This window comes from Podarcis vaucheri, assembly GCF_965113315.1.
Source record: "Podarcis vaucheri genome assembly, chromosome: 5".
In the NCBI taxonomy this organism is placed as follows: domain Eukaryota; kingdom Metazoa; phylum Chordata; class Lepidosauria; order Squamata; family Lacertidae; genus Podarcis; species Podarcis vaucheri.
Window position 1 is genome coordinate 16,096,676 of NC_138763.1, and position 27,798 is coordinate 16,124,473.

The window sequence follows — 27,798 nt, forward strand, 5'->3', positions numbered from 1 at the left end:
CAAAAATCAAACTACTGTCGTTGCATTTAGGTACGTGAATGCAAAAGGGTACTTTGAAGACGTCGCCAACGCCATGGAAGCTGCCAAGGAAGAGATTTTCATCACAGATTGGTGGTTAGTATTTAATTTGCACGGTTTGATTCTCTATCTCCATCTGTCTTGTGTGAACACACACATTTACTTCCTAAAGCGTTCCCTTTGCCAAAACCAGAGGTTTTGGATCGGAATTCCTATCCACCCCCAGTCAGCAGGTCCCCAGGCCAAAGTGTTCAGTGCCCACACAGCACTCACGCCACTAGCAACAGAACCAGGTTTGTGGGGTTCAGAAAAATCCAGCTAGATTCCATGTTACTTCACAAACCATGCTGACTAGGGGCTGATGGGAGTTGTAGTTCAAAACATCTGGAGGGCATCGGGTTGACTGCCTTCCATTAAAATGTTCTAAGGCTGCTCTGTTAAGGGCCCTTTCAGCATCGAGGCTGAACAGCAGGACCAGATGGTTTGGAAACAGACACAACCGTCGCAGAGACAGGGTGTTTAATGTTGCTTTGCTGTAAAGGTCTTTTCAGGACACTTGGCAGGAAACCAAAGTGGAACCAGCCAAAAATGAAAATGAGAGAGAGAGAGAAGTAACTTTTCAACCAGTGCTTAGTTTTCCGTGTTTGCATTTTCACCTTCTTGTGAAAAATCGAGGTTTATAAGCTGCCTTCTCTTAACACTTAGCAGCCCAATTGAAAGATGTGAGGCACAAAGACTGGTGCTCAAATTACAGAGGAGCGGATACTTGCCCATTTATCTTTTATACCAGTTCTCTAAGCTACTGTTTCCAGAATCTTCCAGCTCCCCACTTCCCCCTTATCATTCAAACACTGGTGCAGACTGGATTTTCCATTTGGCAGGGATGGAAATGTCATTATCCACCCAGAGTAAGGACTAAGATAGACATGACAGTGGCAGCCATTATTATTATTATTATTCACACACATTTCTTCCGTTCCCATATAAAGGGCAATATTTACATCTAAATATGCAACATAGAAGTGAGGCAAGCGGAACTAGGACTGAGTGAAAATGTCACCCACCCACACCCCAAAAAAATTGACTGCTCATTTACAGTTGGCAAAATTGGAGAGGGAGGGAGGGTGTGGATTATTTGCAAGTTTCTGTAGTGCTTGGCTGGTAACATTTGTGGCAGTGATAGGGCAAAGGGTAAGGAGACCTAACAGTAGGTTGACCGGCAGAATCACCCCTTGACTGGTCATTAGTAAGGCCACATTTGCACCATACATTTAAGGCATTCTGATGTCACGGCTTCCCCTCAAGAATTCTGGGAGCTGTAGTTTGTTAAAGGTGCTGAGAGTTGTTAGAAGAGACCAGTTTCCTTTGCAGATCTCCAGTTCCCATAGTTCCCCGAGAAGAGAGGTGGATTGTTAAACCACTCTGTGAGGGAAATAGGTAGGTTTGCCATATTTCAAAAAGTAAAAACCAGGACACACCAAAAGTTGTTGAACTTTTATTATTGCCTAAGATCCAGGACAAAGTACCGCCTTTCGGAAATTCTGGGGCAAGAAGTTCCATTCTGATCCATGTTTGCCATATTTAGCTGTTTCCATTCTTCATTCGTTTGACTTCTGACAAAAAACTATGTTATTTCTCTTGTTGTCAGCTGTTTGGCAGAACTTTACATAGTTAATTATGTAATTAATTACACAGTTAATTATGTAATTATTCTGTTACTCCATACCATTCATTTCGATGGGAAGGAAACATCCATTACGTATTGTTTGGAGACTGAAAACAGCAAACGGCGATCATATCTGTCAAATTGATTTGCATTCCAGATGTGGGATGAAAAAGTGAACATTGGCAAGTTAAGCTTCTGTTTCCATCAGAATTCTCCAATGCTCCGTTCAGCCTAATGAACCAGCCTCTAGTGATTTTCAGCTGGGCACTTTTCCATTTTGAACGTATGTTTTTTTTAAAAAAAACCAAAACCACTAGTACCATCAATTTAGCCCCCGCTGCAAACCACCACCACCCTTGCATAATGTAGCCTTGATATGAGAGGCAATTTTGTGTGTGGAAAATGCTAGGACCTAAAAAATGGCCACCCAAAATCTACCTCAAAATCCGCTTTCATCATCTGAAACCGCCCCATTTTGTCCTGACCCCTGATTTCATGCCCCAAATTTGTGACCAAAAAGCTCCAGCACTTCAGGGACTTCTCTCCTCTGCATGACTCACTTTCAACAATGGATTCAGGCTGGGAAAATATTCTTTGGAACAGTGGCGCATGGGGCAGTAGATTCAATTCACCTAGCACCACCTCTGTGTACGTTTTGATTTTTGAGGAAAAAACACACCTCCCATTCCTTTACAAATGATAAATATGGCAGCCCCCAACATGTTGAACTCACGTACTAGGGAGTACGTCTTGCGGCACCCGCTGGAAAGTAAACACCATTACATTTTGCGCTGCATGAATGGATTTGGGTCTAATTTACAAAACAGCTGCAGTAATTTCAGAATAATTCATGTTGGCTAAGATAGCATGGTGTCCTGCATGTGACTCTGGATTTAACAGGAGCTTCTGCTGCTGCTGCTCCTCAGAACTTGAGTGACAAATTCCTCCGTGAGCTCACTCCACAAACAATAGATTTGTTGACTCAAATCACAGATGTCGGCCGTCACATATACTGCAGCATTGTTGAAAACAATGGATAAAAAGCACATTCAGAAAATAAATCATTCCAAGGGGTTTTTTATTTACTAATGCATCAGGGCGGATACGCTGTTTTTACAGATGTAGGTAGGAGTGGCCTTCGATGCCTGAGATTTGTGTTTTCAGAACCTACCCTATTCTTCTGAAGGTAACATGCTGAACTGTTTTTAATTCTGAGTTTTTAATTGTTGTATCCTGCCCTGGGACCTGCTTTTGAAGGGCAGGTAATAGATCTACTACTAGTAGTACTACTGCTAATAAAAACAATTTCCAATAGATATGCTTATATTTGAAAATATATTTGAAGTTGGTGCAACCAACTTTTCTTTCTTTCTTTCAGGCTGAGCCCAGAAATATTCATGAAACGGCCAGTGGTGGAAGGCAACCGCTGGAGATTAGACTGCGTTTTGAGGCGGAAAGCTGTAAGTTTTCTGTGCTCTCCAAGTCTTTACACAGCTCTGAAAGCTAAGCCCAGAGGCACTGAGTTCCGCCTGACTTGGGGTGGGCGCTCGTCGTGTGTGCGTGACATCACACATTTGACACACGCTTGTGACATCACGTGTGTCTGGAGGAGACCGTTAGGCCTGACAAGGCCCAACACCACTATTAAGCCTCCCCCCCACATACTTTAGGGGGCTGAGGTGTCCTCATCCCCATAGAGTTAGCGCCTATGGCTAGGCCAGTATTATCCCCATACTGCAGACAGGAAACTGAGGCTGAAAGAGGGTGGTTCACTTGTAAGCACTTGATGAAACTGAAGTGTTATAGTAATTCTAAGGTCTCAAATATAGAATGAATGTTGACAATTGCACAAGGCAAACACATATACATAAGTACATAAGCCATAAAATAGTAGAGGAGAGCAATCCTAAAGCCATCTTGGCTCTCCTAAAGGCTCTAAATATTTCCTCTGCCTCCTTAATCCCCCTTAGCTGAGATCACATAGGCAGACAGCAACCAGGGGAGGTTCTTGAAGAGATTCCTCTCTTATATCTATGAACTTCCTGTGTCTTAATGGTCCTTGTTTGCCCAGATGCTCTGCATTGAGGGATGTCTGACCGGCATCCTGATGGTCTTACCAAACCCTGTTTCCCCTCTAAAACAACCATAGCTTGAGGACAGGGGAAGGAGTAACAAGTGGTAGAGATTAGGAGCCTTCATTGAATGCAAACCAGGGTTCCAGAGCCTTTGTAGAGTTTATAGGTGTTCCATCTGAACTCTTAGGAAGCCCAGCTGATTTTTGTTGTAAGCTGAAGCAGGCTTGCCCGTCGTTAATCCTGTGTTCCTGCCTGGTCTTGGCTGTACTCTTCTCTGCGTACTCACTTTGGCCAACTGCGAATGATATAAACATTGGTAACGGTAGATAGCATAAATTGGCTTTTCGAGAAGTTGCCATCGCAATGCAGCCTGATTTATAATACGTGCCTGCTTTCAGAATGGATTCTCATTACACGGATAATGGTTGGCATCAATCTCCTCCAAGGGAGATCGAGATCTAATTAGGAGAGAATTTTGCTTGGCTGTCTCCATACTCCATACTCTATTCTTATGTGGGCCGGAGCGTGATATTGAGCTTGAGGTGAAAGATTATTTTAATGGGATCTTTCTGTCATCATCATAAAAGGCCTCGGTCAGGAAAACCTTAAGTGCCTTCTCAAGCTTTTACGGGTCAGAAAGGATTACTCCCTTCGTGGCAAATGGGCTCCTTCCCTGAATATTGCCTTGCACTCTGGGACTGAGATAGAAATCAAACAATCCATAACATTCAGACTCACGAAAGAGTAGCGAGTAGATGAAGAGAGAACACAAGATTCTTTATCACACTAGAGGGGAAAACAGTTTTCTTGGACGCTGCCTCTCCAGATGTTGTTAAACCTGAATTCCCATTACCTCTGATCATTAGCCATGCTTTCTGGGACTGATGGGAGCTGTAGTTTATCAACACCTAGAGAACCAAAGGTTCCTTGCTCTTGCTTTGGGGACTAACAAGATTTTAAACGCTGAGCAGTATTGTTAGAGTGAGTTTTTGGTTATTAAAGTATTCTTTATTTAGCTATATAATTATTTATAGCCAGTCTAAATTGGCTATAAAACACAATGCAAGAAAAACTTACAATAGCAGCACCGTTAACAAGCATTTAAAAGCATAGACCAGCTAAAATAAATGTCCTTTGCAATATAGAACCGCAGTATAGACTGTCTTGCCAGAGTGGTGCATGCTCTAGTTATCTCCCGCTTGAACCACTGCAATGCACTCTACGTGGGGCTACCTTTGAAGGTGACTCGGAAACTGCAATTAATCCAGAATGCGGCAGCTAGACTGGTGACAGGGAGTGGCCGCCAAGACCATATAACACCGGTCCTGAAATATCTTTATTGGCTCCCAGTACATTTCCGAGCACAATTCAAAGTGTTGGTGCTGACCTTTAAAGCCCTAAACAGCCTTGGTCCTGTATACCTGAAGGAGCGTCTCCACCTCCATCATCCAGCCCGGACACTGAGGTCCAGCACCGAGGGCCTTCTGGCGGTTCCCTCGCTGCAAGAAGTGAGGTTATAGGGAACCAGGCAGAGGGCCTGCTCGATAGTGATGCCCGCCCTGTGGAACACCCTCCTAGCAGATGTCAAGGCAATAAACAACTATTTTACTTTTAAAAGACAACTGAAGGTGGCCCTGTTTAGGGAATTTTTAATGTCTGATGCTGTATTGTTTTTAATATTCAGTTGGAAGCTGCCCAGAGTGGCTGGGGAAGCCCAGCCAGATGGGCAGGGTATAAATAATAAATTAGTATTAGTATTAGTATTAGTATTAGTATTAGTATTAGTATTAGTATTATCTTGTAGAAAGAGATCCAGTTTGCATGCAGCTCTAAGCCAAACCATGGCTTAGCTCAAACAAGCAAATGTGCAGGTTTCTGGTGCAAAGATTGTGGCCATGGTGTTCCTCCACTGTTCCTGCTTTCTCTTGGGCTAAGCCATGGTTTGGCTCCCCATTACCTCCAGACCTAGGTCGGTAGTTTGTCTCTCCCAGGAGAACCATGAGCTGCAACCAAGTTTCTTGATTTACTGCTTGTGGTTTCTCTGGAGGTGGCAACGATGTGGCTGCAGTCTTCACTCTGCCAACCTGAATATTTGCTTGTCCATGGTTAAAACCAGGAGGAAGGATCAAGAAGCAACCCGTAAGTCAGTATCAGGAGACAGGACCAAGGAACAAGCCAAAAGCCAGGACCAAAGAACAAATAAGGTTGTAGGAACACTCCAGAGCTCAGGAAGACCTTGTTGTTCAAGTAAAGCTCAATCGGAACAAAAAGTCCTTTTATACTCCTGCCTGGATGGGCAGAGTTAGTCCAGGGCTTCAGAACAGTTCACTGAGAAGCTGCTAGAGACAGCTCAGTAGCTTGCCACAGCAGCTCATGAGAGAAGAGTCCACATAAACTTCCCTGGGAAGCAAATTCCACAGCAGCATGCCACTACCAAAAAGACCCTGCTCCTAGTTAATCACCGTAAGGTGGGTCTGGAGAATGATGGCTTAAGTATATGGGCAGATTTATCTAGGGAAATGCCGTTCATGACTAGCAGAAGCAAAATAAGGAAAAGATATACAATTATTATTATTTTTTGTACCTTGTTTGCTGTACACAGGCAACAGACTTCCGTTTTCCTCCACAGTGGGAGACCTGGAAATTGGTCTTGCAAACAAAAGAGAGTGTGTTATAAAATGACCACAAATCTGACTGGTGGTCAGGTCTGCATAGAGTCGTAACTCCTGTTTTGTTTCTTGACAGCAACAAGGGGTGAAAATCTTTGTGATGCTCTATAAAGAGGTGGAGCTTGCTCTTGGCATCAACAGTGAATACAGCAAGCGTACCTTAATGCACCTGCACTCCAACATCAAGGTATTCATGCCCTTTATGATGTGCATGCTTATTAATTCCTTTTACAAAATTCATATTTTTTTAAAAAAATACCGTATTTTTCCGTGTATAAGACGATATTTTTTTTCCTTAGAAATAATAGGCAAAATTATTTCAGGTCGTCTTATACACGGATAGCAGAGGGGGCACGGGCGATTAATGGCAGCAGCCAGCAGGAGATTGGCAGCGGCGATTGGGTGTGTGATTGGTTGCTGCGGCAAGGCCTGCTGATGATTGGCTGTGGCAATTGGGCCATCTATTTATGGTAGCAGCGAGGCATGCGTGCAATTGGCTGTGGTTGCGTTGAGGTGGCAGGTGAGCTTTTGGCAGCGAGCGTGCAGCCGATTGGTGGCCACGACGTTGCATGCGATTTGCAGCGGTGGGCAGGCTGTAGAGCGATTAACGGCTATTTGGACTATTTCGTTGCGGTCCAAAAAAAGGGGAGGTCGTCTTATACACGGGGGCGTGTTATGCACGGAAAAATACGGTACTATACCATCCTGAGGTTGTATCTTCAGGATCAGCTTAGGAAGAAGCAGCCCTTTTGGAGAGGATGCCATGGTTTTTTTAATATATAATAGGTGTGACATTTTCAAAGCAGTTTCCCCTCAATTAGGGAATGGAGTATGCTGGAGAGGACGGAGGTGACTGTCTGGTACACCGAACAGAACCTCCCACACTGTAACATTATGCTGCTGTTCTCACCTGTAAATTATAACCGTGAAATGTAAAGTCTTCTCAGGGATTTAGAAATTGTCTTTGAAAACCATTGGCAGCTTTTCTTGCAACATAACCTGAGCTTAAAGTTGGGTTTTTCCCCTCTCTCTTCCATGCAGGTAATGAGGCACCCAGATCATGTGTCTTCAACCGTTTATTTGTGGGCTCATCATGAGAAACTGGTGGTCATTGACCAGTCCATAGCCTTTGTCGGAGGCATCGACTTGGCTTATGGCAGGTGGGATGACAATGAGCACCGACTGACCGACGTCGGCAGCGCAAAACGAATGACAGCGACCAAGTCTGCATCTGTGGTCAACCTCTCAGTGAGTTCAGATCCCACAATCACAGCTGTTGGTCTGGGGGATGCATAGATCTTCAGAGCTGTACCTGAGATTGCTTCTCTGTTCATACTTGGGGTAGATAATCTGTCAGTTTTGGTTCTCTTCATTTCTCATTTTTAAAATCTTAAATTCAGCTCTTCACATTTCTACAGCAATCTGCAATTTGATTTAAAAAAAAATCCTCAGCATTTTAGTGCGAATTTCTCCTAATAAACAACATTTGGAATGCAGCGATGAAAAATATACGCGGGTGGTGCTGTGGTCTAAACCACAGAGTCTAGCGCTTGCCGATCAGAAGGATGGCAGTTCAAATCCCCACGACGGGGTGAGCTCCCGTTATTCAGTCCCAGCTCCTGCCCACCTAGCAGTTCGAAAGCACATCGAAGTGCAAGTAGATAAATAGGTACCGCTCTGGCAGGAAGGTAAACGGCGTTTCCGTGTGCTGCTCTGGTTTGCCAGAAGTGGCTTAGTCATGCTGGCCACATGACCCGGAAGCTGTACACCGGCTCCCATAGCCAATAAAGCAAGATGACCGCCGCAACCCCAGAGTCTTCCGCGACTGGACCTAACAATCAGGGGTACCTTTACCTTTACCTATGAAAAATATACACTTTTTTTTTTTTGCTGTATGTACATTTGTAGCCCTGGTCCCGGCCCTCATTTAGGCTGACCCACAGTTGGGGGGGGGGCTAGGAGCATCTCCTTCTTCCCTTTGCAGTTGAGATTCCTGCCTTGCAGGGGGTTTGACTAGTGACTCTTGGGGTCCCAACCAACTCTACAATTCTATGGGTCTATGATTGACTTCATGGGAGAGAATTTGGCTTTGCAATTGCTTGGAGAATGTTGATAGAGCCATTTGTGGATGCATGCAACCAGCCCATCTACCTTTCCAATAGCCTCTCGTGTGCAAGTATATGAACCCTTCTAGCTTTCTGCAGGAGTGAGTGTTCAGTCATTTTACTGGCCCATCTGCCTTCAAAACGGCCTTTGAAGACTGTACCATGTTCTCCCCACAACCACCACCACCACAACTGTTTAGACGAGCCCTTAACCTGTCTTCTTTCCTGCCTCAAGCCTTCAGCTGAACCCACTGATGAACAGCCAGCCACCGTCCCTCAACCAGAGCCCCCAACGAAGCTGCAGTTGCAGGAGAACAGCGACGAATCTCTGGACCCTTTGAGGATGAAAGGAATAGGGAAACCCAAGAGATTTGCTAGGTTCAGCATCTACAAGCAGCTCCACCGGCACGGCCTACACCACGCAGACAGCGTGAGCAGTATAGACAGCGATTCCAGTGAGTGGGTCTTCACTGTTTTGATGGGCAGTGGGTATAAGGCAAGCAGGACTTAAGATTTTGACGTCACGTGAATGTTCAGTCAAGAAAGGCTGTGGTGTTTATCGCCTCCTGGATCTCAAAGCAGGATACCATCTAGGGAAAAAAGTTAGCTGTTCCAAGAACAAAAATGCTTGGCGTTTATATTACATTTATGTCTTCTGTCCCTGAAGTAGATTAGGCTGAGAGACAGTTTGCTTTATGGGGCTTAAAACCAGGATCTCCTCACTCCTAACCACTCCCCTGTGCTGGATCTCAAGGGTATGTGAAGTGCTGACATACGTTATATTGGCAATCCTTTCCGCAGTCGTGTGTAAGCGCTATTATAGCCATAACACAGATAGAGCAATTGAGGCTTTGAACCCATTTGCTTGCTTCGGGGCTTGTTTGTTTATCAAAGGATTGAAATTGCTGTGGACAGTGCCAAAATTAGAAATGGCAAAAGACTTTCTAGGTGTAAAAGGAAAGAATTAGGAAAGAAAGCAAAGGAGAATAGAAGGGTGAGCTCCTGGCTGCTGTGCAATTTGAACCAGGGACTAGCTTTGGCATCCATGCTGGGTGTTGCCCGTGGGGTAACGTTGATGTGCGGTTTGTTGAGTTCTCCAATAAATCTATGCGTTTTCCTGTTTGGGGCAGATAAAGGCTCTATCCAGAGCATGAAGACTGGCGTTGGAGAGCTTCTGGGTGAAACCAGGTTCTGGCATGGGAAGGATTATTGCAACTTTGTCTTTAAAGATTGGATTCAGCTTGATAAACCCTTTGCTGGTAAGCACTATTGCAGTTGGGAACCAGTATAATTTCTGTACCCATTTTGTCTTTGGTTGGCGGAAACTCCCCATACTGATATTCCTTGGTGTGTTGGGTTCAGTTCACACAGCACATTGGGACTTGCTGCTGCTGCTTCTTTCTTTGATGATTACTCGTAGCTGAGTAAGGTTGTCTTCCATGAACATGGTCTTCACAGTGAGTCCGTAAGTGACTGTGGAGGCCAGTTCTGGATCCACACGTCCTTCCACTGTGGGGACATAGGTTTCCAAGTGGGAGTTGATCATGGTGAGGGTTTGCCAAACATACCTTCCTCTTAGCACATTTCTCCCTTTCATCCTGAGTTCGAGCATCTTCAAAGTCCACAACACCTTTGGCAAAGGCTGTTCTCCAATTGGAGCTCTTGCAGGCCAGTGTTTCCCAATTGTTGGTGTTTATACTACATTTTTTAAAAAGATTTGCTTTGGGAGAGTCTTTAAACCTCTTTTGTTGACAGCCGGCATTGCGCTTTCCAATTTTAAGTTCGGAATAGAGTAGTTATTGGGGCAGCAACTCCCACGCTATTGAGCACAGATCTTTGAAGGTTGTCCACATAGTTTTTAAGAGAGCTGAATGTGGGTTAAGATGCCTTAACCAGTTTTTCCAGGATCCTAGCATTTATCACAACTTTTTCCAGCCTTCCCCCAGCTCCCCACAATTGGACATTTGAGATGTAACATGCATCCTTCCTTCCTTGGAGATTTTAAAGCAGAGGTTGCATGGCCATCTGTCATGAAGGATCTAGTTGAGATTGCGGGGGGTTGAACTAGATGGCCCTTGGGGTCCCTTCCATCTCTACATGCTATGATTCTGTAAGCCATGATTTCCTGCTACATGAATGTGTCATGACAAGCCTTAGGGTCATGCCCTTCCCCACCTCCTCTTTTGTGCACCAGCGGATATTGAAAGTTTTTGCGTGTGGTTTTAAGCAAACCACAGTTCCCGATGGCATTCAAATATACGGAACTGTGGTTTGTTTGAATTCTAGTTAGTGAGAACAAATCAGACCAGGTCATGGTTTTAGTGCTGGCCCCAGACATTTTACTTAAATAGTGTCCTACCCCATTGCTAGGCTCAGTGCTTCAAAAAGTCTTGCTGCATCATTCAGACACTAGTTCCTGCCTTCGCCTATTCTCCTGCTTGTAGCACAACCTGGTGCACTTAACCTGTCAGGCCTACAGGGCTTTAGGTCATCTTTGTTAATCAACCAGAGCATAAGCAAACCAGTTCGCCAAGATTGAGCGTCATAGGAAAGTATGGTTAGTTTTAAACTGGAAGTAGAATCTTGCAATCTCTTTAATGGCTTGAAAGAGGAGGAGGGAAGTGCTTTGACTAATTCGTTTCCTGATGCATCTTAACCAGCACTTGATTTTATGGAACATCTCCATTATGAGCCTGTGAGTCTGTAGTGTAATAATACCAGCACCTTCTTTGCCACATTACCCAAGCAAATACCTATGGGAAGCATATCTAGGGCTCCTTTTAAAGCACTATTATACCACTTAAAGTGGACATGGGTTCCCCCAAAGAATTCTGGGAGCTGTAGTTTGTTAAGGACATTGAGAGTTGTTAGGAGACCCCTATCCTCCTCACAGAGCTACAAGTCTCAGGACTCAGCTGCAAATAAAACATTTAAAGTGTGTTGTAAAGTGCATTATACAAACATGGCACTAGATGGCGAAGGTGAGCTATGGCAAATTCAATATATTTTTCAAAACTTATTTTTTAATAAAAAAGCATTTTCACAACTTTTTTTTTAATATGTGTAGATTCTACCTCAGAGTGGTTTAACTATCAGTCCCTGTTCCCAGGAATCTCTGGAGAGGGTATCTTCATGAAGGGAATTGTGGCCTCATTACAACACTCAGTACCCATAGCTAACTACAGTTCCCAGAATTCCTTGGGGTAGGCTATGCCCGTTTAAAGTGGTATGATACAGTGGTACCTCGGCTTACATATGCTTCAGGTTACATATGCTTCAGGTTACAGACTCCGCTAACCCAGAAATAGTACCTCGGGTTAATAACTTTGCTTCAGGATGAGAACAGAAATCGTGCTCTGGCGGCGCGGCAGCAGCGGGAGGCCCCATTAGCTAAAGTGGTGCTTCAGGTTAAGAACAGTTTCAGGTTAAGAATGGACCTCCAGAATGAATTAAGCACTTAACCTGAGGTACCACTGTACTGCTTTAAATGCATAGTGCAAATTGGACCAAAATTCCAGGTGATACTTCTCAGGTAGATCATGTACGCTTCCTTTTCTACCTACATAGACTTCATTGATCGCTACACCATGCCCAGGATGCCATGGCATGACATTGCCTCGGTGGTACACGGGAAAGCTGCCCGGGATGTGGCTCGGCATTTCATTCAGCGCTGGAACTTCACAAAGGTGAGTTTGCGTTGATGGAAGACCTGAGCCCGCATAACTACCTCCTTGTAGTTTCTTAGTTTATACGCTGAGTTCTATGCAGAGCCCCATTCTGAGGCTTGACCTACAAAGGCAGCAGAATGAGGAGGGGATGAAACAGGAGAGTTCTAAGGTGTGAGAATGGGACGTGGGTGGTGTTGTGGTGTAAACCACTGGGCCTTGGGCTTGCCGATCAGAAGGTCGGTGGTTCAAATCCCCACAACGGGGTGAACTCCCATTTTCGGTCCCAGTTCCTGCCAACCCAGCAGTCTGAAAGCACGTCAAAGTGCAAGGAGATAAATAGGTACCACTCCGGCGGGAAGGTAAACAGTGTTTCCGTGCGCTGCTCTGGTTTGCCAGAAGCGGCTTAATCATGCTGGCCACATGACCCGGAAAAACTGTCCGTGGATAAACGTCTCCTCCCTCAGCCACTAAAGCGAGATGAGTGCTACAATCCCAGAGTCGTTCGCGACTGGACTTAACTGTCAGGGGTCCTTTACCTTTAAGGTGTGAGAATAGACTGCACCACTTCAGTAGGCAGGGAAGCTGGGCAAAAAACTTTCTCTCTGATTTTCAGGTGGGGTGGGGTTGCTCACAGGGATATGGGCCTGCATAAGGAAGCATTCACAAATTCTACAAAGTTTTTAATGGTTGATGTTTTATTGTGCTTTTAGTATTTTGTTGGGAGCTGTCCAGAGCGGGCTGGGACAACCCTGTCAGGTGGGGGGCATATGGGGGAATATGCATAGGATTGTAACTTGATGTTAAAACTGAACATATGGAAGTCTGACAGTGTATTTTATGCTTCTTTTGTGGTTATTCTTTCCAAGATCATGAAACCCAAATACAGATCCCTTTCCTACCCTTTTCTGTTGCCGAAATCTCAGCAGACGGCTGACGAGTTGAAGTACCAGGTCCCCGATGCCGTGTGTGCCAGCGTGCAGGTAAGGCTGCCATTTGTTGTAGGCAATTTACAACTTACACACACATACACACACACAGGCGTAAGGTGAGTTTTTAGACTTCTCATGAGAAGCCTCGTAAAACACCCCTTAAACTGAAACTGCCATAAACTACTAGAACAAATGCCATTTCTTTTTAATAGACTGCACTAGATCTTTGACATCTCAGGAGACACCGTAAAAGAGATGTTTCCTCTCCAGTCCTCCTTTTTAGCACTCACAGTTCTTGATTAAAAGCATAGCCATAGGTAAAGGGACCCCTGACCATTATGTCCAGTCATGACCGACTCTGGGGTTGCGGCGCTCATCTCGCTTTATTGGCCAAGGGAGCCGGCGTACAGCTTCCGGGTCATGTGGCCAGCATGACTAAGCCGCTTCTGGCGAACCAGAGCGGTACCTATTTATCTACTTGCACTTTGACGTGCTTTTGAGCTGCTAGGTTGGCAGGAGCAGGGACTGAGCAACGGGAGCTCACCCCTCTGCCTGGATTCGAACCGCCGACCTTCTGATTGGCAAGTCCTAGGCTCTGTGGTTTAACCCACAGTGCCACCCACATCCCTATAGCTATAGAGAACCTCAACTAATAACAGAGCGATCCTAAGGATGATGACTCAGAAGTGAGTCCCACTCTGTAGTCAACATGTTTAGGACTCCAGCCTAAATTACTAGTCCTTGTGGCAGGACAGAGAGTCTTTGAAAGTATTATTATAGCTGTATTTTGTAACCATAAGGTTCTTTAGTCCCTATTGCGATTTATGGGGTTTAATGGATGATGTTGGATATTTGGGATAAGCTGTACTCGAGTTCTCTGTTACATCTCTTGAATTTCGTTAATGACACGAGGCACTCCTTGGCCCAGACTGTATAGGATTTTTGCACAAATGATCTTCTGAAGAACTGTGTGGACTCAGTCTGCCACTGAGTTCTCTGCTCAGTATTAGAAGCCAGTGTCAGTTGCTGCAATGGGGATGAGATGAACTTGCCAGGTTCTCTTTCCTCAGAACTGTTGGAAAAACACCCCTGGAAATGGCTGCCAACTTCCCAGGTCTTCGGAGCATCTCTCTGGTGGTCCTCCCTGGCTGTAAATCTCCCTCAGTCCAGAGAGACCGGTGATAGGCGTCCCCTCTCTCCTGAAAAGAGCACGCTAGTCTTCTGGCATATCATAGCAGAAAAAAGGACTCAATCGTAGTTCTAAAACTACTTTATTTACAGTCTTATATACAGAGATTCCATCAATACGTCTGTGCTCTCTGAACACCAGTACAGAACTGCGACACAGGCAGAAGTGAAACAAACTTCCACTAGTTCTTAGCAGGAAGAGATAATACAGACTTCCTTTCTCACACTCTCTCAGACACTCACATGATGTATACAAATCATAGTACCACTCACTGGTACAGCTGGAGCTGCTCGGATTGATAAAAATGCTAACACGTACCAGCTGCAGAAATGGGCAGGCATTGGTTGCCAGGGGCCAGGAGACTCTACAGATCACCATCAGTCAGCCTCTGACTTCATCTGCAGCTCCTTCTGTTCCATCTCCATCTTGGGGATAGAGAGCTGGGATCTGTCAGGGGCCAGGACAGATGATCCCCAAATGCACACTCTGAACTTATCCCTAATTATAGTGCACCTGTGTTTAGATCCGAATCGTTGCCTGCTTTGGGAGCCAGTATTGGCTGAATAGCATGGTTTACATATAATCAGTTAGTAAGCAATAAATAAAATGGCAACCAGCAGGATACAGCTGCTGAAAGGACCATAACCCCTGGAGCAGGTAAGCCTCTCCAGGGTGCAAATGAGGAACGAATGAGTTCCTGTTGCTCTGTCCCAGCTCCTGCCAACCTAGCAGTTTGAAAGCACACCAGTGCAAGTAGATAAATAGGTACCACTGTGGTGGGAAGGTAAACTGCCCTGGCTTAATTCTGGTTTGGTTTGCTGCCTTGCCCCAGATGATTGCCTGGTGTTTCAGTCTTAAAGTTTCAATGTTATTAGGGCTTTTAAGATCTTCTATATACTGTTGATGTTCCCTACAGCTAGTTTAAAACTAGATTTAAAACTAGCTGGATGGAACATCAAGAGTATAAAAGATCTTAAAAGCCCCAATAACATTGAAACTTTAAGACTGGAACGCCTGGGGAAAGGAAAAAAAATCTCCACCTGGTGCTGAAAAGACCCCAACTTAGGTGTCAGGCCAGATTCTCTAAGGAGGATGTTCCACAATCAAGGTGCCAACACAAAAAATACCCTGCCCCACATAGGTACCTCACAAACCTCATTTGGCAGGGGCAGGCAGCAAAGGACCTCATGCAACGTTAAAATGTGGGAAGGTGTATATGGGAGGCACAATCCTTCAAGGAACTTGATCCCTAGCTAGTGTGGGCAATACTGAGCTATATACGAACCAATAGTCTGACTCAACATTTGGCAGCTTCTTATATGCCTCCCCAAAAGCACTGGCTCTCAGCTTTCGTTCCCTAATTGCATAGTGGAAGGAATATTGACCTGCCTAAGGGGACAGAAGTGTTAGAGATTCTTTTGTACATTTAAATATATTATTAGTCATATTAATGGCTTTTTCTTTTCTATTTTAGAAGCAAGCACTATATATATGTGATTACAACGAGATAAAAACTTGACTGGTACATGGATGATTAAAAAACAAGGAATAGATGGATGATAGATAGATAGATGATAGATAGATGATAGATAGATAGATAGATAGATAGATAGATAGATAGATAGATAGATAGATGATAGATAGATGATAGATAGATGATAGATAGATAGATAGATAGATAGATGATAGATAGATAGATAGATAGATAGATAGATAGATAGATAGATAGATAGATGATAGATAGAAGCATTTTAGGCCTTGTTTTATTGCTGGTTTTTAATGTTAACATTATTTTCATTGTGTGAATCGTATCAAGGCACTTCATATAAAAAGCACCTAATAAATATAATTCTAAAGAACACCTGATCTTTCCCTTTTTAGGTGCTCCGCTCTGCTACGGACTGGTCGGCTGGGATCAAGTACCATGAGGAATCCATTCATTCTGCTTATGTTAGCGTGATAGAAAACAGCAAACACTATGTCTATATAGAGGCAAGTAGTCGCCATCTGTAGGTATAAAGAACACAGCAGGAAATCAGCACCACATTCTAAAAGTATTATTATTACCTGCGTTGTTTCTGCTTATCTGTTCGAAGCTGTTCTCGAAAAATCTCCAGTCGTGAACATCTTTACCTTTTAGTAAAGTGTGTATTTACATATACAGTAGTACCTTGGGATGCGAACGGGATCCGTTCCAGAGCCCCGTTCGCATCCCGAAGTGAACGTAACTCGTGTCTGCTCTTCTGCGTGTGTGCAAGTCACGTTTCAGCGCTTCTGCGCATGCGCGTGACGTCATTTTGACGGTCTGCGCATGCGCGTGCGGCAGAACCCAGAAGTAACGTGTTCTGTTACTTCCGGGTCGCTGCAGAGCGCAACCCGAAAATGCTTAACCCGAAGTGTATTCATCCTGAGATATGACTGTAGATGTGAAACACCAAACAGATTGGTCGTCTGGGTGAAATCCAGACAAAGTAAAGATATATTAAAGTGTAGCTGGCACCCATTGAAACTGCTGGGGCAGAACAGCAGCAGGTGGATTCATAGAACTGTAGAGTTGGAGGGAACGCAAGGGTCATTTGGCCCAATCCCCTGTAATGTAGGAATCTTTTGCCGAATGTGAGGCTCGAACCAACGACCTTGAGATTAAATGTCTCATGCTCCTATCTTGAGTTAACCCAGAGACAATGAGAGGAAGAGCCAACTGATTCCAGTTTTGTTCCCAACTTTTGCCCCCATTGACCCATACTTCCCATCCCACCCTGCCCCACACCCCTAGTGGTAACTGGTGGCCACTGGGACTGGTAGGGCAGAAGTCAGGTAGCCCAGCTGTAGGTGGCACCAGATCCAAGGGCAGGCAGAGCCAACTAGTTCTCGTTTTGTCCCCATCCTCCTCCCTAGTGAGTTCTACAGAGGCAACATTGAGACTAAGAGGGAGGAAGCAGTCAGCTAGGGCCACCCTTGGACTGGTTGTAAGTGAGAAGGTGGACAATGTCCAGGCAGACTGAGGTTGGTGGGGCAGTGCGCCATTTTGTAGAGTCATAGAATTGTAGGGTTGGGTGGGACCCTGAGGGTCATCTAGGTTAAACCCCTTCAGTGCAGGAATCTCAGCTAAAGCATCCATGCCAGTTGGCCACCCAACCTCTCTGCTTATTTGAAGATGGCTATCATATCTCCTTCCAATCTCCATTTTTCCAGGCTAAACATACCCAGTTTGACCCAATGGACCAGCCTCCACTGATTACAATGAATTTGAGTAGAATTTGTATAGGTTTCACCTCCTTTGGCTTGCAGCCTGGCTCAGAAACATCCTTCTCCTAGGGAGCCCCTTATCACCAGCATATTGGTCTTCTGAGAAACCCCCTGTGTGTTGCCAAGGATTGTGGAATCCATCCCAGGCTGCGTTCTTTGGTTTCACAGTGGGCTGGCTAGACCTGTTAATAATAATAATAATAATAATAATAATAATAATAATAATAATAATAATAATAGATTTCATTTATACCCCACCCTCCCCAGCCAAGACCGGGCTCAGGGCGGCTAACAACCAATAATAAAAATAAGTTGATTAAAATACAACATTAAAACATTAAGATGCAGCCTCTTCACAAGAGGAGAAAGGAAAAAAGAAAGTGGGGGAGGGAATCAAATTGATTCTAAGCCAAAGGCCAGGCGGAACAACTCTGTCTTACAGGCCCTGTGGAAAGAAATCAGATCCTGCAGGGCCCTGGTCTCATGAGACAGAGCATTCCATCAGGTCGGAGCCAGTGTTGAAAAGGCCCTGGCTCTGGTTGAGGCTGATCTAACTTCCTTAGGGCCCAGGACCTCTAGTGTGTTGCTATTTATGGACCTTAAGGTCCTCCGTGGGGCAAACCAGGAGAGGCTGTCCCGTAGGTACAAGGGTCCTAGGCTTTGCCATTGGGTTAGACTTTGCGATTGCCTCAGACAAATGGAAGGCACTGATAACACCCCCTTGCCAGCTGGTTTAGGATGACAACTCACATCTGCCACCACAGACATGCTTGCTGAGGCTGATAAGAGTCATAGTCCTTATGACTCTGGAGGCATCAGACTGATGGACCTAGAGTGTCTCTGGTGGTCTCCTAAGGTTGCACAGGAAGACTGGTAACTGGGCAGGCACTCTTTCAGAAGAACTTGTCTGCTATTACTGGTCTCATCACCAGCGTAGCTATGATAAGTTTCCAAGGAGCCTCAAGGTTCCACGTTTGAAAACTACTGCCTTGGCAGGTACTTCTTACAGCCGTTATCAGATTTATGAACAGCGCAGTCATTTCCCGCTTCTTTCTGTTTTGCTTTCCCACACCATAGAACCAGTTTTTCATTAGCTGTGCGGACGACAAAGTTGTATCAAACCGGATTGGTGATGCCATCGCTCACCGCATCCTCAAGGCGCACAGGTAATCTTGCTGATAAACACAGTCTGGGTGGGGATGAAGAATGCAGCAGGGGAAATTTTGTTCCTAAGCCAAATACCTCAGCACAGACTTTAAAAAAGCATTTCTGGAGTCATTTTTCAGGGAAAAGTGGAGAACTCAAAAAACGTTTGCACGGGGTGAACTTACTGTTAAAAGACAAGGTGACTAGGGTGAGATGGGAGCACAAACTGGTTTTCCTCTAGCGATTATAATATATGGAAACTAACATGAAGATAACTAGTTCTTGGACTGGGTAAACCGCAAAGACAGTCTTTACCAGTTCATGTAAAATTATTTTAAGTAATTAAACTTTTGGACCTGGTGGGACAAATGATCTTGCAAATGATGTCAGGGTCCTGGTAGGCACTGCTGTCTACATTGTCTATAATGACACCATTTTGCTCATCATGTTTTGCTACCACCTCCATCAGTGGTTCTGGCATTCCTTGCAGCTTGGGGCAGCTTGGTGTGTATAATGTCTGCCTGAATTTTCAGGGAATGGGTGGAAATCTTTGATCCAGCTGCAGATTAACTGAGTTACAAGTATATATACTACAGTGTGTTTTTCTGAGTAGACCTTTGCGACAAAGAGATTGTGTGTGTTCAGTTCAGGGGCACCTGGGCACTGCAACATCTGGGTCTATTATCCAGTATATGTCTCTACTACCTTCTTCTTCTTCTTTGGCTATCACTTGTAGCCAAGTAAGATTGTCTTCCATAAACACGGTTTTAACAATGAGTCCGTAAGTGACTGTGGAGGCCAGTTTTCGATCCACACGTCCTTCCACAGTGGGGACATTGGTTTCCGGGTGGGAGCTGATCACAGTGTGGATTTGCCAAGCGTGCCTTCCTCTTAGCACGTTTCTCCCTTGCATCCTGAGTTCGAGTGTCTTCACTTGGTAAACTCTGTTCTCCAACTGGAGCGCTCACAGGCCAGTGTATGACTGGTATAACACTGGAAAGGGGCCTCTGAAACAAATTCACTCCTAATATTTATTTGCACCTGCTTACTTTTGGGGGCTCAGGTTAAAGCTGACAGCCTGGTTGTCGTTCTTCCTCTCCTGCTCCTAAATGCCTGAGGGGATACTTTTGGATGTTTGCATTTCTGCTTCTTTAATCATTTAAGCTCAGTGGTGCAGGGCATGGGTGATTTCTCGACAGAAAGCAACTGGCTTTTAAGCAGGAAGAATAAAGGCTCTCCACCCACTGGGGGATTCTAATATGATTAATCTGTGGATCGTTGCAGTGTTCCTAGGCCTTGTCTCTGGAAAGTGATCGAGGATGTTTACAGTCTGCCCTGCGTTTCCAAAAGGCAAGCTAGTATATCAAGCCTTGCAATCACGAAGAGCAGGCTGCATTTATCTAAAGCTGGAGAAGTCAATATAAATAAAGCCGAGGGTTTTCTGCGCGCCCACAAGATCGCTGTGAGAGGAAGGAGTTTAAACAGCGATCTAAAATATAGAGGGTTGAGATGGGAAACAACACCCAGCACAATAAAACTTCGCTTAAGAGACACAGACAGAGTCTCAGAGGAGAAAACAACGAGTAGGTGTTTTTCTCCCCTGCAGAGGGTAGGGGCGATTTGGATCAGGAGAAGGGAATAAGTGTTTCCTCCTCCAGTTCTGTTGCTTCAGTTGAATGTGAATCATTCCAGCACATGCATTAAAGTAATTCATAAACAAAAAACAGATCACAGATCTCCTGAGCAATCCATCCATAGACAGGGACAGGGCCAGACTCGCTAGAGCTGAGTGTGGTCAGGGCTTGAACCTTCAAGCGTTTCTTAGCTCTTTCACCTTCTCGTATGTCTGCTGTTACCTGACTTCCCTTGTTGTAAACTGCCTGTTTCTCACTCCTTCCCTGGCTGAAAGTGTTCCAGACATTTTTGCAAAACCTGGGGATCTTGTTAGCGGAACAAATTATGCAAATGCACACACACATTAGCATAATTCTAATTGGAAGCCTTGGGTTTCCATGGTGCAGAAAATAGCACTTTTCTTTTTAACAGCACAGTATATGCTTGCCTTGGTATAATTGTGATTCAGGTGGTGCAGTCGTCATAGCAGAATGCATTCCTGTCAAACCAAACCAGTTCATTCACAGCCTCCAGAGCCATTTCCTGCAGTTTGCAGGAGCCTGTTCTCAGTCTGAGAGACTTGCTTCGCATAACCTGAACCCCACAACCAAGCTCCTCAGCTTACAGAGCAATAAGCCCATTACAGCTATTTCCTATAACCCATCTTCCTTGCAGATGAACAAAATGTTCATTATCACAGAGTGTGTGAAATGTGGAATAATGTGTTTCTACATGCTCTGAACAGGGACGCAGGTGGTGCTGTGGTCTAAACCACAGAGCCTAGGGCTTGCCGATCAGAAGGTTGGCGGTTCAAATCCCCGCTACGGTGTGAGCTCCCGTTGCTTGGTCCCTGCTCCTGCCAACCTAGCAGTTCGGAAGCATATCAAAGTGCAAGTAGATAAATAGGTACTGCTCCGGTGGGAAGGTAAATGGCATTTCCGTGCGCTGCTCTGGTTTGCGAAAAGTGGCTTAGTCATGGTAGCCACATGACCCGGAAGCTGTACGCCGGCCCCCTTGGCCAATAAAGCGAGATGAGCGCCGCAACCCCAGAGTCGGTCACAACTGGACCTAGTGGTCAGTGGTCCCTTTACCTTTATATGCTCTGAACAGCTTTGCACCACCACCTATAAGCATCCACTGATGGTCAAACTATACATGAAGTTAAATAACTTTCATTCCATGCAAATTTATAACCAAATAAACGATACACTTGTGTTTATGCCACCCACAACCTCGATCCAAGCAAGGTTGGGTGGCGTTGTGGAACAGATCAGTTCCCTGTCTGATCGCCCAGTGTGCAGTCTGAACACCCCAGTAGGACTGTCAAGGAATACCCTTGGAAATTGCCACTGGCGCAACCCCATCGTGGCACAGGCCATGCAACTGGGGTCCTGCTGGCAACCAGAGGTGTGTGATATTATGCCTGGGCAACCCAAGCTCTGGCTAGGAGCTTGTACACCACCTCAGGAACCCTTATGGGGATTTCCTCACCTCCCTTCTGGGCAGAGCAGAGAAGTTTCTGCCCCCTCTCCTGCCTCTGGCACATGCCTGCCTGCTTTTCCCCAGCTACCCCAGCTCAGATGAGCTTGGAAGGGGCACCAAAAGCCAGGAGGCAAGGTGGAAAAAGAGGGCAGTGTCTGGCTGGGGGAAGGTGGCTGCGCAAGGGAGGGAAAGAAGGAAGAAGGCACCAACTTGCAGAAAATATTGGGGAGGGGGGCTGGCTCCCCTAAATATTTTTTGGGGAGGTGAAGGGCCCCAAGCCCCACAGAGTTGGCACCTATGTTCCATATGCATGATCCATATGCAGTGTGCATGCGCTTTTCTCAGTCTTTTCGTCCAGCAAGTGAGAATCGGCGTCTGCATAGAGATCTCCCTTGTTGGATCAAGGTGAATTAATTCTAGTGCTATTACAGTATGTTCACTATGAAATTTTTGAGGGTGGCTTGAACGGGGAGTAGGTACTAATATATGAATCCCCTGGGCCTCATGCAAAATTAGCTCTTGCATAAATATTTCAACCTTAATGGAGGGGCTTGATGGATTTTTCCACCTGAGCGTGAGGACCTCTTTGTTCTTTAGGCAGTACACAGCATATATAATTAATTAGCTCAATATCGACATTCGTAGATTTTCTGGTTGTGGTTTCCCCTCCTTCTGAGCTGGCCATGCTGCTTTTGAATGATGAAAATGGGAAGCTCATAAGTGATTTATTTTTGTAATTAATTTTGGTAAGTATCAACTAATACTCCTCGCGCCCAAGCTGTTTGCCTTGTCTCATGCAGACACCTTTAATTTAAGGCGAAACCCGTGGGTCAGAATGATAACAATGAGCGAATGTACCTCGGTTTTCATTTTTTTACAGAAACAAAAATGCACCACTTCATTATTTTCACGTGCCGTTCATTTTAGGAAGCGGTCGGTTAAAAAGACTATATACCAACTTTTCCCAACGGTGCCAATTTCAAACACCTATAGTGGTGTTTGGGAGTGGCACAGTGTAGATTGTTTGAGGATTGCAGTTTTATGACCTGATGTTCAATGTGACTTGGGGTGTGTTGAAAGCACTTAATCATAAGAATACAGGAGCTGCCTTATACCAAGTGAGATGATTGGTCCACTTTGGTTGCTCTTATCTACACTGATTGGCAGGTGCTCTCCAGGGTTTTATGCCTTTCCCATCCTTACCTGGAGGTACCGAGAATTTTACCTGGGACCTTCTTCATGCAAAGCAGAATCTGTACTCCTGAGCTATGTCTTACAAGGCTGTTCTGTGCTGAACAGATGCTTGTCTGTTGGGATAATTCCTAGTTCTCCTTGCCTGTCCTGCTGATGTCCTTGTGATCCTTGTCAATCACTTTCCTTTGCTTTCTTTGCTGCCGAACTGCAGATTGTAAACTCCCTGGACGGCGGGATGCAGGCTGCCTCTCTTTTGCTTGTGTTATTCTGTAGCGCTCCATGCATTTCGATGACACTGTAAAACAATGAATAGCGAGCTGACAATCACCTTACCTATTTGACGGGGCTGGATTTGGAGAAAGCGGTGCTTGGATTCAACCGTGCAGACACATGCTTATGGGGCCATTATAGCCAGAAGAACAAACTATGCACAGATACTCATGCAACGTATGGGTTGAGATGGGTTTCCTAATTTATGTATCTCCCCCCCCCCAAGTGCATTCTCAGTTTTACTAATGGAAATATTTTAATTGCTTTTGCAATCTAGAAAATTATTTCAATTATGAATTTGTGGTAAAAGATGGCAATGTTCCCATTTATTTCTGAGCCCAGTATTAACTGCAGAAAATGAATTTGAATATTTGTTGTTTTATAAATACTAGTTCTAGGAAGAATTACTAGGAAATGCTGTATCTGCCTGGTAGAATCTCTAATGGTTTTCAATGTTTCCTGGAGTTTTATCCAAACTATAAGATGCTCGCCACCTGGTGGTTGTTTCCTACCCTTTTGGCTTACGAAAAAAGCAAGTGTCACTCAGTTTTCACACCCCTGAATTATATTATGGGTGCCTGGAAAGTCAGACTCCATATGAATGCTAATTAGCTGAGATGTAATTGCCTGGCAAATTACTGAGTTAAAAATAAATAAGGAGAGGGACTCAAAGGGTGTCTCTGGAAATGAAACTGTACAGAAATTGACTGGCCAGCATAATAATCATCTATCTGTCAGCCAGAATAAAAACAAATATGTTATAAGGGAGAACAGAGTTTGCAAATTGCTCTGCAATTGTGGCAAGCTTCTAATGGACTTGGCTGCTGAAAACACAGGGTGAGATTCACCTAATGAATCTCGGCAGTGGAAGCCCTGCGCAGGGACTACTGCCCGTGCAATGCGGTTTCTTCCTCCTGCCCCCTCCCCAGAATTGGCTCTGAGAAACCCCAGAACAGTGTGCAGGGGAAAGAGAGGGAGGAATCATTCCATCTGGCCAGCTGAAATGCCAGCGGATGGAAGGATAGGAAGAGCGGAACGTTGAATTCCATCCACTATTTCTATCATTTTTTTAAAGGATGCACTCAGAAGTAACGGCGTGTGAATTCTGACCTTGAGCACTAACAGCATATCCGCACAGCAAACTTATATCAGTTTCTATCCATATATCCAGTTTGAGCTACCATGGATTCCACCAGAGAATTCTGGGAATTGTAGTTTGATGCGAGTGTTGAGTTCCCTCTGGGCCCTCACCTGACACTCACACACAGACCGGCACTAAAGTACCCAGAGTTCATTGCGGAGACACACAGGTGATTCACACAGAGCACAGCTAAACTTTCAAAAGACGCAGTGATAGCTGCCACAATCGCTATTAAACAAGTCTGCAGTGTATATGTTTTCATTTCGCCCGTTGAAGGTGAAGGGAACCGGCTCCCAACCCTTTCTAGAAATTCAATAATGGCCCGTGACAAAACTGTGATGCCACCACGCTTGAAATTCTGGGTATATTTATGGTTGAGTTGGAAGAGGTGCAGAAAAGGGCAACTGAAATGATCAAGGGATTTGAACAACCTTCCCGTGAGGAAAAGGGCACAGCATTTGGGTGCCTTTTACGCCTGGGAAAAGGTCAAGTAAGGGAGAGACGATAAGGGGAGGGGGTTGCAGTTATGTGTGGTATGGAGAAACTGCGGGGGAGAGGGAATCTGTTGCTGTTTGTAAACTTTGGATCATCATTTCTGTCAGCCCTAGTAAGCATGGCCAATGTTCAGGGATGATGGATGTTGTAGCAACATCTGCAAGGCTACAAGTTCCTCATCCCTGGAATCAGGAGACATTTTCCTTTCCTCTCTCTCTCTCTCTCTCTCTCTCTCTCTCTCTCACCTTACAAGTACCAGGAGACATGCAATGAATCCAAATGTTGGGCGATTCACACAGAGCACAGCTAAACTTTCAGAAGACGCAGTGATAGCTGCCACCATCAGCTTGAGGCTTGTCCAAACTTACCTTTCATCCCTTCTTTCCGGGCATGGACTGCACTTTAAAGCTCTGGGTTTGTTGGTTTGTTTTGCTCTGGTGCTTCCTCCGTGAAAACCTGCTCTTTAAAGCTCCGTCGGAACAAACAGTATTCTGTGGAAAACCTAAATTCATGGTTACTTCGGTGGAGCGCTAAAGAGCAGGTTTTTGCAGGGAAAGCTCTGGGGCGAAACGACGACGACGACTCGGAGCTTTTAAGTGCAGACCTGGGGCAAAATGTAAGCGTGGATAAGCCCTTCGCTGGCTATACGCCTGGCAGACAAATTCACGAAGGAAAAGGCTAGGAATGGCTACTAGTCATGATGGCTGTAGGCTTCCTCAGAGGCTGCTTGTCTCTGCATACCAGCTGCTTGGGAACACAAGTGGGAGAGGGCTATTTCCCCTCATGCTCTGCTTGTGGTCTTTTCACAGTGGGTAGCAGGGATGCTGGACTAGATAAATCTTTGATCTGACCCAGCAGGGCTTTTCTAACATTCTTACAATGTGTTCCTGCCCCAGTCCCTTGCCAGTGCTGTGGGGATATGTTCACTGTTCACACTGGAGTGTGGTGTAGTGGTTAAGAGCGGTAGTCTCGTAATTTGGTGAACTGGGTTCGCGTCTCCGCTCCTCCACATGCAGCTGCTGGGTGACTTTGGGCCAGTCACACTTCTCTGAAGTCTCTCAGCCCCACTCACTTCACAGAGTGTTTGTTGTGGGGGAGGAAGGGAAAGGAGATTGTTAGCAGCTTTGAAACTCCTTAGGGTAGTGATAAAGCGGGATATCAAATTCAAACTCTTCTTCTTCCATGTTTTTTCCTTTCTTATCTTTTTTTGCGGGGGGGGGGAGGGGAGAGGAGCAGTATCACTAAACTATAGAGGCCGGAATTATGGAAGGTCATATCCAAGAGCAATATTATGATAGATCATTACCTAACACCAGTGTTGGCAAACATATATGGGGGGAAACCAGCTTTTATATAAAATCTCAGGCTGACTTAAGAACTTCTGCAGCCTCTTGTTATCATTATAATTTCAATTATATTGAAATATATATTGTTATCATGATAATTTCAATTATTGAAGAAGTGTGCATGCACACGAAAGCTCATACCAAGAACTAACTTAGTTGGTCTTTAAGGTGCTACTGGAAGGAATTTTTTCATTTCAATTATATTATCATACATATTTTGGGTCCCCCCCCCCTTTGTATTTAACGGGCTCATCAATGGCTATTTAAATTGGTTAACTGCTTTAATAAAAGGAAGAACTTCTGCATTTCATAAATCACACCACTATTTTTTTAAAAATAATTTTTTATTGGTTTTACAAAGTTTTTTGAAACAATACAAACATATAAAAAGACATACAAACATGTATAATTTCATAACTTTTTTTCCCATAAACCTTGTTTCTCGGACTCCCCCATACCTCCCCTTTCTGCATCCCAATGTCCAAAATTTCCCAGCAACCTCCAAATAGTTCTGTCAAACATATGTCCTCTTGATCTTTCCTTCAGTCTAATCTTATATCGCTGTTACCCTTTCTCTCAAAACCTCGACATTCTAACATTCATCAAGTTTATAATAGTCCTCAAGATAGATTTTAAATTTCTTCCATTCTTCTTCCGCCGTCTCCTTTCCCTGATCGCGGATTCTGCCAGTCATCTCAGCCAGTGTCATATAGTCCATCACTTTCATCTGCCATTCTTCCAGAGTGGGTAGATCTTGTGTCTTCCAATACTTTGCGATGAGTATTCTTGCTGCTGTCGTAGCATACATAAAGAAAATTCTATCTTTCTTTGACACCAATTGGCCGACAATGCCCAAGAGAAAGGCCTCTGGTTTCTTAGGGAAAGTACATTTAAGTACCTTTTTCATTTCATTATATATCATTTCCCAGAAAGCCTTAATCTTCGGGCACGTCCAGCAAAGGTGATAAAAGGTACCCTCGGTTTCTTTACACTTCCAACACTTATTGTCAGGCAAATGATAAATTTTTGCTAGCTTGACTGGGGTCATGTACCACCTATAGATCATTTTCATAATATTTTCCTTTAAGGCATTACATGCCGTAAATTTTATACCGGTGTTCCACAACCATTCCCAGTCAGCAAACATAATGTTATGACCAATGTCCTGTGCCCACTTAATCATAGCCGATTTGACTGTTTCATCTTGTGTATTCCATTTCAGCAGCAAATTATACATTCTTGACAAGTTCTTAGTATTGGGTTCTAACAATTCAGTTTCTAATTTTGATTTCTCCAGCTGGAAGCCAATTTTCCTGTCTTGTTTGTAGACCTCCATTATTTGATAATAATGGAGCCAATCTCGTACTTTAGGTTTCAATTTCTCATGACTCTGTAATTTCAATTTATCTCCATCTTGTTCCAAAATTTCCCAATACTTTGGCCATCCGGCCTCCATATTGAGTTTCTTCAGTGCCTTAGCCTCCAAGGGTGACAACCATCTAGGGGTTTTGTTTTCCAACAAGTCTTTATATCTTATCCAAA

At 44.6% G+C, this 27,798-nt stretch overlaps 1 protein-coding gene across 2 annotated transcripts in view; it reads left to right on the plus strand.

Moving 5' to 3' along the window:
- PLD1 (phospholipase D1) overlaps positions 1–27,798 on the plus strand; it is a 147,989-nt gene that overhangs the window by 97,369 nt on the left and 22,822 nt on the right. For both annotated transcript variants that reach the window (XM_082223982.1, XM_082223981.1), the window contains exons 11-20: positions 31–114; positions 3,063–3,144; positions 6,505–6,615; positions 7,470–7,676; positions 8,769–8,988; positions 9,664–9,792; positions 12,101–12,219; positions 13,068–13,181; positions 16,201–16,311; positions 18,646–18,734. In XM_082223982.1, coding sequence (XP_082080108.1) covers positions 31–114; positions 3,063–3,144; positions 6,505–6,615; positions 7,470–7,676; positions 8,769–8,988; positions 9,664–9,792; positions 12,101–12,219; positions 13,068–13,181; positions 16,201–16,311; positions 18,646–18,734 — 1,266 coding nt within the window. The remainder of the gene's footprint in view (positions 1–30; positions 115–3,062; positions 3,145–6,504; positions 6,616–7,469; positions 7,677–8,768; positions 8,989–9,663; positions 9,793–12,100; positions 12,220–13,067; positions 13,182–16,200; positions 16,312–18,645; positions 18,735–27,798) is intronic.